The 14,681-nt window shown below is 37.5% G+C and overlaps 1 protein-coding gene across 3 annotated transcripts in view; it reads right to left on the bottom strand.

Moving 5' to 3' along the window:
• LOC121862284 (transcription factor Sp9-like) overlaps positions 1–14,681 on the bottom strand; it is a 62,085-nt gene that overhangs the window by 22,678 nt on the left and 24,726 nt on the right. For 2 of the 3 annotated variants that reach the window (XM_042360414.1, XM_042360413.1), the window contains exons 5-6: positions 13,811–13,936; positions 2,919–3,086 (exon numbers count right to left, since the gene is read on the bottom strand). In XM_042360414.1, the coding sequence (XP_042216348.1) occupies positions 2,919–3,086; positions 13,811–13,936 (294 nt within the window). The remainder of the gene's footprint in view (positions 1–2,918; positions 3,087–13,810; positions 13,937–14,681) is intronic. The other variant, XM_042360415.1, reaches the window with a different exon arrangement.

Here is a 14,681-nt window from a genome sequence, read left to right as displayed (position 1 = left end):
TATTACTACAAAATGGATTTGTTGTTTTTATTTACAAGGCCACTCCTCTGCATTTTCTGAATGGTCTGATATGGTGTATTATCCCATGTAAGTTAGGTAGGAGGGTGTAAGACTGACCCAGGGGCAATGGCAGATTACCCATTAGGCACAGTAAGCATGTGCTTAGGGAGCCCCTAAGGTTAAGGGCTCTAAGCATGCAAACACGTTATAAATAACAACAAGCCCATTTTGTAGTAGTATAATATTATTTTTTTGCCTCATTGGGGTACTGAGTAGGCTACACATTGATTGGGAGGTACATCTGTTTTGTGTGGTAGCCTGCCTACCATACAAAAGAGATGTACCTCCCAATCTATCTGTAGCCTAGCCTGCTCAGTACCCCATCAAGGCAACAAAATGGCTACAACCTTCCCAGACAGCCAGGACTCAATCACCCAATAGAGCCATGGCACCTGCCCAAACTGTGGGAATGACTGCAGAGTCAACAGAAAAACGGGCACCGTTTGCAAACATGATGACTATCCTGGTTTGTGGAGGCCCCCTTGCATGATTAATTATTCACCACCCTCCCCAAAACACCAATCTTACCATGGTGATGAGCCTCAAACCATCAGAAAAATCCTGAAAGCAATCAAAGCGACCAGTACTGAACCAGGACTCCACCTTAAATATTAAAGGCATTTCATCCACAGACACCAGGTAAATTTTCTGACCTACTCAAAAGTGAACGAAGACTCGGCAATCCTTGGTGCCAAATATATTCTTTGGCAATGTTGTCTTACCAAGCCAGTGAAGGAAGGCAAATAATTATCTTCAACAGTAATCAGAGCTATAAATTCTTTCGCTAGAGCTGTTAACTCCACCAGACTTCCCTAAAACCCACCAAAACCACACTGAGGAGGACCCAGTGGCAACTCCCTTAAAATGTTCAAACTTGGGACATAAATCATTCAAGAGATAGATAAAAAATGGAAACATGGTAGGAGAAATGTGGTTGGTTGCAAACGAACATGAGTTCATTCCTGCAGACAAAGAAACAGCTAAGACCCTATTAGAAAAGAATCCACCCAGTGACAACCCTGAGCAACCTGTGGACACCACTATGAAAACCCTTTAATTCTGCAAAAATCAGAAGTGTAAAAAATGGTAGTGTCTTTTCTGTCAAGCAAGATGTCCATTGCAGATCCAGGTACTGGTGAACTAGCAAACCTGATGCCATAACAAATGGTGTCCAGTGGCCTTGGTGTGACCCACCAAGACCAGCTTCACAGACACTCTTTCATGTGCAACATGGTGCTGAAACCTGAGGGGAGACAGCTCTAGTGTACTGGCTGCTATCAAGTTTTAGAGCTGGATGCCTTTTCTATTGTCAATTCACTTTTTCAGAGAGAGAACTGGGCATTATATGAAGGCCATAAAATAAAACAAAGTTAACAAATACTGCCTGTAAATTAACCATCTGTTCTTGAATACAGATGAAATAATGTAAAGGGACTGAGAAACAAAATATAGACTCATGGTCATGAAGTGTGTGTAGTAAAGAGTGAAAATATGGGGAGAACACTGGGGAAACAGCTTTAGAGTCAGGGCAGCATTAAAAGGTTAGTGGGTCTTTTCAATCAATCGATAATATTCAGTTTCAATATACAGTACAGTAGTTGAATATATACTGTACAGTAGTACCCTGATTTACCCCGGTCAATTGAACCCACAGGGTACCGCGGAAAGTGAACAACAGAACATATGGGATTAATTCCAATAGAGACTGGCCCGACCTCCAAACTCCACTTTTTCCGACACAATACCTATGTTGTAGTAAAAATAACATCAAAATTTTATGATGGTATGCTCACAATTAATATTTAAGAGAAATACAGTTGCCAGGTTAATGTCCATTCAAATAATGGACTCAAATCCCCCCCCCCCCACTCTTCCCAGCTCACTGGCTCCTACCTCTCTGAGAAACGATTGGGTGAAAACACTAGATTTTAACATTTAGTAATAAATAATACCTCAGACTAAAGTTAGGATAATATAATTGACATTTCTGGATTTCTTGCAGGTCAGGGAATATTTTGAATGTAAACTTCATATATTTTGCACAAAAGATAAAATAATTGCTTTGTGTAAACCAAATTATTACATTAGATCTAAAATTTGTATGTCTAATGCAAAATCCATGATGTTTATATTAAAAATGATCATCATATTGTAAGAATTCCAGCAATGTAAATTATATTCTGGTCGAGTAATTTGTATGAATTTTATGAGCTAAAACAAATATCTTCAGTTAATAAAAAAAAATATATTCTTCACGACACTATCTGTCAATCAAAGCACCCCACCTTGCCTCCCCCCTCCTCACATTCACGCCAGCTGGGTCGGTCGGTCCCAACCCTTCCCCCCACCCCCCACCTTCCCTCCCTACCAGAGAAATGTTGGGTGAAAAAACTAGATTTTAACTTTTAGTAATAAGTAATACCTCAGACTAAAGTTAGGATAATATAATTGACATTTCTGGATTCCTTGCAGGTCAGGGAATATTTTGAATGTAAACTTCATATATTTTGCACAAAAGATAAAATATTTGCTTTGTGTAAACCATTTTATTACATTAGATCTAAAATTTGTATGTCTAATGCAAAATCCATGATGTTTTATTCAAAATGATTATCATATTGTAAGAATTCCAGCAATGTAAATTATATTCTGGCTGGGTAATTTGTATGAATTTTATGAGCTAAATAAAAAAAAATAAAAAATAAATTATACTTCACGCGTATATAAGTAGATGCACCGCGGAAAGTGAAAGTCCGGTTCTGGCAAGGTACCGGAAAGTGAAACCAAGTGAAACCATGTAAAGCGGGTAATACTGTAGTTTATTTTGTTATAAAGAATCTGGTCCTAAAAGTTCTCACCTGGCCAATACCAGGAATGTGTTGAAACATAGGCTGCACCACTTGTATTTGAGGGAACTGAATAGTGTTCTGTTGGGCAGCCATAGCTGTTGGTCCAGCCGTCCGTAACTGTGATGCCTGACTCACTGGCACTACTGTTACACCACCACCACCAACTGTTCCTGGTAACTGAGACAAAATTACAAGCCAATATGAATTACAGGAAAGTTTATTTATATTATTATTCAGACTCCAATATACAGTGCCCCTTTTTATTATGGTTTAGACTGTTTATTACCCAGTGATTCGCTATATGAACCCAAATCCCAAAGTTTATAATACTATCTAAAAAAAAATATTTTATCAAAGCAACAGATGATGCATCTGAGGCATCCCAAACTGTCAGTTTGCAGTAATCTAGACACTTTATGTGTGTGGCATTGTTTATAAAGATCTTGTAATGTATATTTAAGAAAATAAGATACACAAATTCAGATATAAATTTACATAACCCAAGTGTAGGAGTTACAATTATTGATACCCATGTTATCACTGTCATTTTATCTTTGAGTAATATAGTGCAGAACATACCAGTATTGTACTACTGTACATTACAATGTCATTACTACTTAGGAAATATTAAGACTTTAAAATTGTACCTAATCAAGAAAGCTGTGATGAAAATATCTCAAGTTCTGATAATGAATCTGTATCACTTTTTTGCACACTATAATCAACATGTTGTGCATGAAACAAGTGATGGTGATGATAGCAATTAGAGGAGAGGTCCAACACAAAATTATATTGACATAGGAAATTATGGTTCTGATACTAATGAAAGTGAATGTGTTCCAGACAGTTATGTAATGTCACTCACTTGAACTCCTCTGATTCAACAACATCAGGCCTCTCCCCATGTTCAATTACCAGGTGCCCAAAGGGTCCTATATATCCAAAGTATCCAAATTTGGTTAGTGAATTCAAACATTTTGTTGAAATAGTAAGTCTTTTTCAGCAATACAAATAAGTAATTTATTTGAATGTACCTTTTTAATTAGGATTTAATAAACTTAATGCTACATGTAATTAACATTTATTATAATCATTATTTGCTGAGAGAGAAAGAGAACAGATCTTTTTTATAAACTTTGTACAAACAAATTATACATGAAAGAAAAAATATCTAGTAAAAGAGGATGACAGCAACACCTCATCCAGTGCAGTACTGTACCTGTCCTCAACCAGTGGAAGTCAGCTATGCATGAGTAAGTCCTGTACACTAACAAGCTACATGTTCTTTTATGAACTTATTCTGTTAAACACACATAAGAACTGGAAGTAATAAAAGTAAGGAGGTGTAAGAGAAGGATTTAGAAAAGAAGTAAGAATAAAGAGGAATAAGAAGAAGGAGTAGGAATAAGAAGGAAGAGTAGGGATAAGAAGAAAGAGTAGTGATAAGAAGAAAGAGTAGGAATAAGAAGAGAGTAGGAATAAGAAAAAAGAGTAGGAATAAGAAGGAGCAGGCATAAAAAGAAAGAGTAGGAATAAGAAAAGAGTAGGAATAAGAAGAAAGAGTAGGAATAAGAAGAAAGTAGGGATAAGAAGAAAGAGTAGGAATAATAAAAAAGAGTAGGAATAAGAAGAAAGAGCAGGCATAAAAAGAAAGAGTAGGAATAAGAAAAAAGAGTAGGAATAAGAAGAGTAGGAATAAGAAGAAAGTAGGGATAAGAAGAAAGAGTAGGAATAATAAAAAAGAGTAGGAATAAGAAGAAAGAGCAGGCATAAAAAGAAAGAGTAGGAATAAGAAAAAAGAGTAGGAATAAGAAGAGTAGGAATAAGAAGAAAGTAGGGATAAGAAGAAAGAGTAGGAATAATAAAAAAGAGTAGGAATAAGAAGAAAGAGCAGGCATAAAAAGAAAGAGTAGGAATAAGAAAAAAGAGTAGGAATAAGAAGAGTAGGAATAAGAAGAAAGTAGGGATAAGAAGAAACTAGGGATAAGAAGAGAGGGATTAAGAAGAAAGTAGGGATAAGAAGAGAGTAGGGATAAGAAGAAAGTAGGGATAAGAAGAGAGTAGGGGATAAGAAGGAGTAGGAATAAGAAGAAAGTAGGGATAAGAAGAGAGAGAATAAGAAGAAAAGAGTAAGAATAAGAAGAAAGTAGGGATAAGAAGAGAGATAGGAATAAGAAGAAAGAGTAAGAATAAGAAGAAAGTAGGGATAAGAAGAGAGTAGGATTAAGAAGAAAGTAGGGATAAGAAGAGAGTAGGGATAAGAAGAAAGAGTAGGAATAAGAAGAAAGTAGGGATAAGAAGAGAGTAGGAATAAGAAGAAAGAGTAAGAATAAGAAGAAACTAGGGATAAGAAGAGAGTAGGATTAAGAAGAAAGTAGGGATAAGAAGAGAGTAGGGATAAGAAGAAAGAGTAGGAATAAGAAGAAAGTAGGGATAAGAAGAGAGTAGGAATAAGAAGAAAGAGTAAGAATAAGAAGAAACTAGGATAAGAAGAGAGTAGGATTAAGAAGAAAGTAGGGATAAGAAGAGAGTAGGGATAAGAAGAAAGAGTAGGAATAAGAAGAAAGTAGGGATAAGAAGAGAGTAGGAATAAGAAGAAAGAGTAAGAATAAGAAGAAAGTAGGGATAAGAAGAAAGTAGGGATAAGAAGAAAGAGTAGGAATATGAAGAAACTAGGGATAAGAAGAGAGTAGGAATAAGAAGAAAGTAGGGATAAGAAGAAAGAGTAGGAATAAGAAGAAAGAGTAGGAATAAGAAGAAAGTAGGGATAAGAAGAGAGTAGGAATAAGAAGAAAGTAGGGATAAGAAGAAAGAGTAGGAATAAGAAGAAAGTAGGGATAAGAAGAAAGTAGGGATAAGAAGAGAGTAGGAATAAGAAGAAAGTAGGGATAAGAAGAAAGAGTAAGAATAAGAAGAAAGCAGGAATAAGAAGAAAGAGTAAGAATAAGAAGGAGTAAGAAAAAGAAGAAAGTAGGGATAAGAAGAAAGAGTAAGAATAAGAAGAAAGCAGGAATAAGAAGAAAGAGTAGGAATAAGAAGAAAGAGTAAGAATAAGAAGAAACTAGGGATAAGAAGAGAGTAAGATTAAGAAGAAAGTAGGGATAAGAAGAGAGTAGGGATAAGAAGAAAGAGTAGGAATAAGAAGAAAGTAGGGATAAGAAGAGAGTAGGGATAAGAAGAAAGAGTAGGAATAAGAAGAAAGTAGGGATAAGAAGAGAGTAGGAATAAGAAGAAAGTAGGGATAAGAAGAAAGAGTAAGAATAAGAAGAAAGCAGGAATAAGAAGAAAGAGTAAGAATAAGAAGAAGGAGTAAGAAAAAGAAGAAAGTAGGGATAAGAAGAGAGTAGGAATAAGAAGAAAGAGTAAGAATAAGAAGAAACTAGGGATAAGAAGAGAGTAGGATTAAGAAGAAAGTAGGGATAAGAAGAGAGTAGGGATAAGAAGAAAGAGTAGGAATAAGAAGAAAGTAGGGATAAGAAGAGAGTAGGAATAAGAAGAAAGAGTAAGAATAAGAAGAAAGTAGGGATAAGAAGAGAGTAGGAATAAGAAGAAAGAGTAAGAATAAGAAGAAAGTAGGGATAAGAAGAAAGAGTAGGAATAAGAAGAAAGTAGGGATAAGAAGAGAGTAGGAATAAGAAGAAAGAGTAAGAATAAGAAGAAAGTAGGGATAAGAAGAAAGTAGGAATATGAAGAAACTAGGGAAAAGAAGAAAGTAGGGATAAGAAGAAAGAGTAGGAATAAGAAGAAACTAGGGATAAGAAGAAAGAGTAGGAATAAGAAGAAAGTAGGGATAAGAAGAGAGTAGGAATAAGAAGAAAGAGTAAGAATAAGAAGAAAGTAGGGATAAGAAGAAAGTAGGAATATGAAGAAACTAGGGAAAAGAAGAAAGTAGGGATAAGAAGAAAGAGTAGGAATAAGAAGAAAGTAGGAATAAGAAGAAAGAGTAGGAATAAGAAAAGAGTAAGAATAAGAAGAGTAAGAATAAGAAGAAAGTAGGAATATGAAGAAAGAGTAGGAATAAGAAGAACTAGGGATAAGAGTAGGAATGAGAAGAAAGTAGGGATAAGAAGAAAGAGTAGGAATAAGAAGAGAGTAGGAATAAGAAGAGAGTAGGAATAAGAAGAAAGTAGGAATAAGAAATAGTAGGAATAATAAAAAAGTAGGAATATGAAGAAAGAGTAGGAATAAGAAGAAAGTAGGAATAAGAAGAAAGAGTAGGAATAAGAAGAAAGAGTAGGAATAAGAAGAAAGAGTAGGAATAAGAAGAAAGTAGGAATAAGAAGAAAGAGTAGGAATATGAAGAAAGAGTAGGAATATGAAGAAAGAGTAGGACTAAGAAGAAAGTAGGAATAAGAAGAAAGAGTAGGAATAAGAAGAAAGTAGGAATAAGAAGAAAGAGTAGGAATAAGAAGAAAGAGTAGGAATAAGAAGAAAGAGTAGGAATAAGAAGAAGTAGGAATAAGAAGAAAGAGTAGGAATATGAAGAAAGAGTAGGAATATGAAGAAAGAGTAGGACTAAGAAGAAAGTAGGAATAAGAAGAAAGAGTAGGAATAAGAAGAAAGAGTAGGAATAAGAAGAAAGTAGGAATAAGAAGAAAGAGTAGGAATAAGAAGAAAGAGTAGGACTAAGAAGAAAGTAGGAATAAGAAGAAAGAGTAGGAATATGAAGAAAGAGTAGGACTAAGAAGAAAGTAGGAATAAGAAGAAAGTAGGAATAAGAAGAAAGAGTAGGAATATGAAGAAAGAGTAGGACTAAGAAGAAAGTAGGAATAAGAAGAAAGAGTAGGAATAAGAAGAAAGTAGGAATAAGAAGAAAGAGTAGGAATAAGAAGAAAGAGTAGGAATAAGAAGAAACTAGGAATAAGAAGAAAGAGTAGGAATAAGAAGAAACTAGGGATAAGAAAGAGTAGGAACAAGAAGAAAGTAGGGATAAAAAGAAGGAGTAGGAATAAGAAGAAAGAGTAGGAATAAGAAGAAAGAGTAGGAATAAGAAGAAAGTAGGGATAAGAAGAAAGCAGGAATAAGAAGAAAGTAGGAATAAGAAAGTAGGAATAAGAAGAATGAGAAGGAACAAGAAGAAAGAATAGGAATAAGAAGAAAGTAGGGATAAAAAGAAAGCAGGAATAAGAAGAAAGAGTAGGAATAAGAAGAAAGTAGGGATAAGAAGAAAGCAGGAATAAGAAGAAAGAGTAGGAATAAGAAGAAAGAGTAGGAATAAGAAGAAACTAGGGATAAGAAGAAAGAGTAGGAATAAGAAGAAAGAGTAGGAATAAGAAGAAAGAGTAGGAATAAGAAGAAAGTAGGGATAAGAAGAAAGCAGGAATAAGAAGAAAGAGTAGGAATAAGAGCAGGAATAAGAAGAAAGAGTAGGAATAAGAAGAAAGTAGGGATAAGAAGAGAGTAGGAATACGAAGAAAGTAGGAATAAGAAAGTAGGAATAAGAAGAATGAGAAGGAACAAGAAGAAAGAATAGGAATAAGAAGAAAGTAGGGATAAAAAGAAAGCAGGAATAAGAAGAAAGAGTAGGAATAAGAAGAAAGAGTAGGAATAAGAAGAAAGTAGGGATAAGAAGAAAGCAGGAATAAGAAGAAAGAGTAGGAATAAGAAGAAACTAGGGATAAGAAGAAAGAGTAGGAATAAGAAGAAAGAGTAGGAATAAGAAGAAAGAGTAGGAATAAGAAGAAAGAGTAGGAATAAGAAGAAAGTAGGGATAAGAAGAAAGCAGGAATAAGAAGAAAGAGTAGGAATAAGAGCAGGAATAAGAAGAAAGAGTAGGAATAAGAAGAAAGTAGGGATAAGAAGAGAGTAGGAATACGAAGAAAGTAGGAATAAGAAAGTAGGAATAAGAAGAATGAGAAGGAACAAGAAGAAAGAATAGGAATAAGAAGAAAGTAGGGATAAAAAGAAAGCAGGAATAAGAAGAAAGAGTAGGAATAAGAAGAAAGAGTAGGAATAAGAAGAAACTAGGGATAAGGAAGAGTAGGAATAAGAAGAAAGTAGGGATAAGAAGAAAGCAGGAATAAGAAGAAAGAGTAGGAATAAGAAGAAACTAGGGATAAGAAGAAAGCTTCTTCACACCATAGGCAGCTTCCACAACTCCCTCAATGGTTTTATTCAACATCGCAGCACAGCACACTCCATTGCTTCCTTTTATTGCAATAAGACTGCCCGCATCTCCGTCTTCCTTGATATCAAGGGAGCCTTTGATACGGCTCAGCCTGCCCTCATTTTAGCTGAACTTGCGCGGTTAGGGGTTAAAGGGAGACTTCTACAATGGATCGCCTCTTACCTCACTGGACGTCAGGCCTGGGTTCGCATTGAAGGCTCTATGTCTCCTGTTGAAGAAATGAACCTCGGCACCCCTCAAGGTGGAGTCCTGAGTCCCACCTTGTTTAACACTCTCATGCACTCCATTGCATCTCTCCCGTGGCCGACAGAAATTGTCCACTCAGGATATGCCGACGATGTCCTCCTCCAAGCCCCTGACTACCTCAGTATGCAGGAAGCCCTTGATTTGGTCTCCAGAGAGTGTGATTCACTTGGTTTCCTTCTTTCAACTGTGAAAACAAAAGCCATGTGGCACGGTCGAGTTGTACCTCCACCCCTTCTCTTATCAGGAACGCCCTTGGACTGGGTTAATGAGACAAAATACCTGGGTGTGTATGTAACTCGCACACATTGTCAGATCCTTGAAGTCCGCTATCTTTGAGACATATGCTTTCGGCGTCTCGCTCCCCTCTCTACCATGTGCAGGGGTTCCCTTGGTGCCACCATCCCTGTACTTCTCACCATGTACAAGTCCTTTGTCCGTTCCTGTGTCGACTACGCCGCCCCTGCCCTCGTCAACATTAGTCGGACTGCTGTCAACCATCTCGAAGTTATCCAGAGTAAAGCTGCTCGTATCATCCTTGGGGCTCCTCAGTGGACACGCTCTACTTCTCTATATACCGAACTTGGTCTTTCCCCCTTACAGGATCGTGTCCAGGAGTTTTACCTAAAAACTGCCGTTTCCATTCTACGGGATCCTCGGGGCAACTATGTCCAAACCAACTTGACTCCTGCTGTCCGAGACCGGCCTCCATCTAGAAGACAGTGGCGAGGGTCACTCATCCGAGCCCTTCAGGAACACGACCTCCTGCCTGATATTGTTGTCAGCCCTGCTGTTGGTTCGTCTCCTTCTCCCTGGCTGGATTTTCAACCTGAAGTGATTGCCCTCGGTGGTCCACTCCCGAAATCCCAGGTGAACCCTGTTATTCTCTGCAAATAACACCTCTCCAGGATCGCCCACTGGTCCCCAGGTAGGGTCGTCCTCTACACTGATGGTTCTGTTGACCCCGCTACAGGTAGGGCCGGGGCTGGTGTCTACATCTCCCGTCCTGATGCCCCTGAGCCTATCAAACTGTCTCTCAGAGTTTCTGACGGGGCATCCTCCACTCAGGCTGAACTAATAGCCCTCCTTGCTGCCCTTCTCGCTGAGGAAGCAGCAGATGGTTTCTGCCCTTGCTTGTCTGCTGCGATTCCAGGTCTGCTCTCGACGGGATCGCATTTGGATCAGGGGAAAATAATGACCTCATCTTCCGAATACGAGGGTTAACATCCACACTTCACGATGCAGGCCGTCCTGTGACATTCCTATGGATACCCAGTCATGTCGGTATCTTGGGGAATGAGGCAGCAGATGGCCTTGCCAAGACTGGCTGCAACAAGGCCACACCTGACTACGTTGTTCCTCGAACACTTTTACAGATTAGGACCCAAATTCGCCGCAAACAGAGAGAAGTTCGGGAAGCAGCCATCCCCCTGGACTCCCCGCCCACCTGGTACGATGTCCTCCGTAAACTTCCTGACCTCTCGTACGTCTACGGGAAAGGGTCGCGGAAAGGGGACGTGATTGCTGCATTATGCAGAAGACCCAACAGCAGCACCCTTATCCACTACCTCCTAAGATGTCCCCACACACAATACTTCCGTGACGCCTGCTGGACCACCACTCCACGACCCCCTTAGGCTTTAGTAAGCCCCTTTATAATATTCATACTGTATATACTTGTCACACTTGCCAGATGCTTCTGGTGTCATTGTATTGTACAGGGGTACCTAGTGACAGCACTAGGATCCCGCTTCCTCTATCAAGGAATAAACAATTGAAATTGAAATTGAATTGAAAGCAGGAATAAGAAGAAAGAGTAGGAATAAGAAGAAACTAGGGATAAGAAAGAGTAGGAATAAGAAGGAGTAGGAATAAGAAAAAAGTAGGGATAAGAAGAAAGCAGGAATAAGAAGAGAGTAGGAATAAGAAGAAACTAGGGATAAGAAGGAGTAGGAATAAGAAGAAAGTAGGAATATGAAGAAAGGGTAGGAATAAGAAGAAAGTAGGAATAAGAAAGAGTAAGAATAAGAAGAAAGAGTAGGAATAATAAGAAAGTAGGAATATGAAGAAAGGGTAGGGATAAGAAGAAAGAGTGGGGATAAGAAGAAAGCGAAGGAATAATAAGAAAGTAGGAATATGAAAAAAGGGTAGGAATAAGAAGAAAGTAGGAATAAGAAGAAAGAGTAGGAATAAGAAGAAAGCAGGAATAAGAAGAGAGTAGGAATAAGAAAGAGTAGGAATAAGAAGAAATTAGGGATAAGAAGAAAGCAGGAATAAGAAGAAAGAGTAGGAATAAGAAGGAGTAAGAATAAGAAGAAAGCAGGAATAAGAAGAAAGAGTAGGAATAAGAAGAGTAGGAATAAGAAAGTAGGAATAAGAAAGAGTAGGAATATGAAGAAAGTAGGAATAAGAAAAAAGTAGGAATAAGAAGAATGAGAAGGAATAAGAAGAAAGAATAGGAATAAGAAGAAAGTAGGATTAAGAAGAAAGAGTAGGAATAAGAAAAAAATAGGAATAACAAGAAAGAGTAAGAAACAATAAGAAAAAGAGAAGGTGGAGTAAGAAGAGAAGGTGGAGTAAGAAGAGAAGGTGGAGTAAGAAGAAGAGAAGGTGGAGTAAGAAGAGAAGGTGGAGTAAGAAGAGAAGGTGGAGTAAGAAGAAGAGAAGGTGGAGTAAGAAGAGAAGGAGGAGTAAGAAGAGAAGGTGGAGTAAAAAGAAGAGAAGGTGGAGTAAGAAGAGAAGGTGGAGTAAGAAGAGAAGGTGGAGTAAGAAGAGAAGGTGGAGTAAGAAGAGAAGGTGGAGTAAAAAGAAGAGAAGGTGGAGTAAAAAGAAGAGAAGGTGGAGTAAGAAGAGAAGGTGGAGTAAGAAGAAGAGAAGGTGGAGTAAGAAGAGAAGGTGGAGTAAGAAGAGAAGGTGGAGTAAGAAGAGAAGGAGGAGTAAGAAGATTGGGGAGTCACCATATTTTCTCAACCACTGTGAAGTTACTTAGATTTGTTATTTTCTCTTTGTTATAGAGTGAAAATAATTATTGTCTTGGACTGAGACTATTCATAGAGCTATACAGTACAGTATGTGAAAGATTTTGAGTTAGCTTAAACTGTATTAGACAAAGTCAAGTACAGAACTATAATTTTATTAAAGCATCATGATTTTGTTACATGTTAGCAGATCAGTAAACAATTTGTTGGCACTTTAAGTTGACTATTACAGGGTACAGTAAACCCTACTTGTTTGCGGGTTTACAATTCACGGGTTTGACTGTTCACGGCAAATAGACGGTGGCTAGCTCACGAGCCTCTTTGAGAGCACTACAGCTCACCCATATGGGCCTACAGCGTCTCCTCTCCCTTGTTTGTGCTCACCGACTGCTCACAATGCAACATCTCTCATGTTGTGCTCAATTCCACCAACCACTACTGCATCACACTCTTCCAACATTGATCCTATGGTAGTATAAGTGGTTATTTACGGCTTTGCTGATTTGAGCCATTCCTTGAAACCTAACCCCCATGAATAACAAGGGTTTACTGTATTTGAAAATACAGTAAAACCCCCAAGTACTGGACATAAATCTTGCAAGAAATTATTTAAAAATTCGAAAAAATATCTTGCAGGTCATTGTTATTGTTGTGGCATGACACAGCATAGAACATTTGGTCCTGTCCACATCAAAAGACAGTGCACTGTACTCAGTCAACGTGAGGCTATTACTAAGTGCATGCCTGTTCTCTTGTTACATATAAACAACACATATTGTGAGAACAATACCCAGGCAAGTAAGTTCAGGCAAGACCCAAAAGAGCAGAAAGTATCTACCATGAAGGAAAACTGGTTAACAATAAACTTCTGTTCCTGAGTTAATGCAGAAATTTGGAACTGAATACTGTATACTGTACTAAAAGCATATTGTAAGTATGATCCACTTCATCTCCACTAAAAGCATATTGTAAGTATGATCCATTTCATCTCCACTAAAAGCATATTGTAAGTATGATCCACTTCATCTCCACTAAAAGCATATTGTAAGTATGATCCACTTCATCTCCACTAAAAGCATATTGTAAGTATGATCCACTTCATCTCCACTAAAAGCATATTGTAAGTATGATCCACTTCATCTCCACTAAAAGTGAAAGTGGGTCCCATACACACCTGCATAATCTTCACTACACAACACAAGTTGCCAGACAGCTGTGCCTTGAGATGGTTATGCATGTTGCCACTGATTCATGTAATGAATATGTAAAAAAAAATTACAAATCATTTCAGTACTCTAATGTGACATAGAAATAAACAAAATATAATAAAAAACTATAAAAAAATAAAAATAAAAATGAAGAGCATGAATGTGCTCAGTATTCTGTGTGGGAGGTGGATTTATGTATGGATGCATCATGCTCTCTGAAAATCTTCAGCAAAAATTTGGTTACCTAATGCAAATATTCAAAGACAATGAGTCAAAATGTCACATGAAGAGATTTGATGTTAGTACACTAAGTATGCTTAGAAGAAACACATTTCAATGTCTTACTTGTGGGGAAACAGTAATGCCTTGTGGTAAAAGCTGTGAGGTATTTGAAGCTGTTATGGTTGCTCCAGGCCCTACCACCTGTGAAGGGCTCGTTGATGTTATAGTGGTTGCTCCTCCAGATGATGCCTGTGAGAGAACAAGATTCCCGACTGTAAGCACCACTTTTATAGTTCTGCTATTGTGTTATACTGTACATGTTATTCTAAATCTCAAGTAAAGGTTTATGAAAACATATTAAAGGACTAGCTTTAAGTGCCAACAGAACCCTTTTACAGAAGTAGAAGACAAAATTAAAATCTCTATCTTCATGGTCTCCTCTCTGACTTACATTACTTTGGTTATAATCACACTCCAGCTTTATTTTTCTGCCTGACACAAGCACTTACACTTTCTCCTGTTTCAACACTATATTTGTTATTTTTCATTCCTATTCTTCCTTCCCTTTCTTTTTCCCTGGTCATTATTGGGTTTCCAGTTTTTAGCTCCTGCCTGTGGGTAATTCATATTCTATGGATAATTCAAATGGATGTAGAGCCACCCTGTATTATAACACAACGGCTAGAAACAATAAAATAAAAATAAAAGACAGAAGGTAATATAAAGAAAAGAAAAGTAAGGGATTAAGTTTACAAAATGGGTACAATAATGAGGGAAATACAGAAATACATGTATTGATACAGTACAGTACCGAGATATATGGATGGAGTCCTGATACTGATATAACAGTGGGGTCCTGATACTGATATAACAGTGGGGTCCTGATACTGAAATATAAGGATTGGGTCCTGATACTGATATAAGAGTGGGGTCCTGATATTGAGATATGAGGATGGGATCCTGATATAAGAGTGGGGTCCTGATACCGAGATAT

This window comes from Homarus americanus, unplaced genomic scaffold, assembly GCF_018991925.1.
Source record: "Homarus americanus isolate GMGI-L3 unplaced genomic scaffold, GMGI_Hamer_2.0 scaffold31037, whole genome shotgun sequence".
Taxonomy (NCBI): Eukaryota; Metazoa; Arthropoda; class Malacostraca; order Decapoda; family Nephropidae; genus Homarus; species Homarus americanus.
Note: the sequence above shows the minus strand (reverse complement) of the source record. Positions and strands in the feature narration are given on the sequence as shown.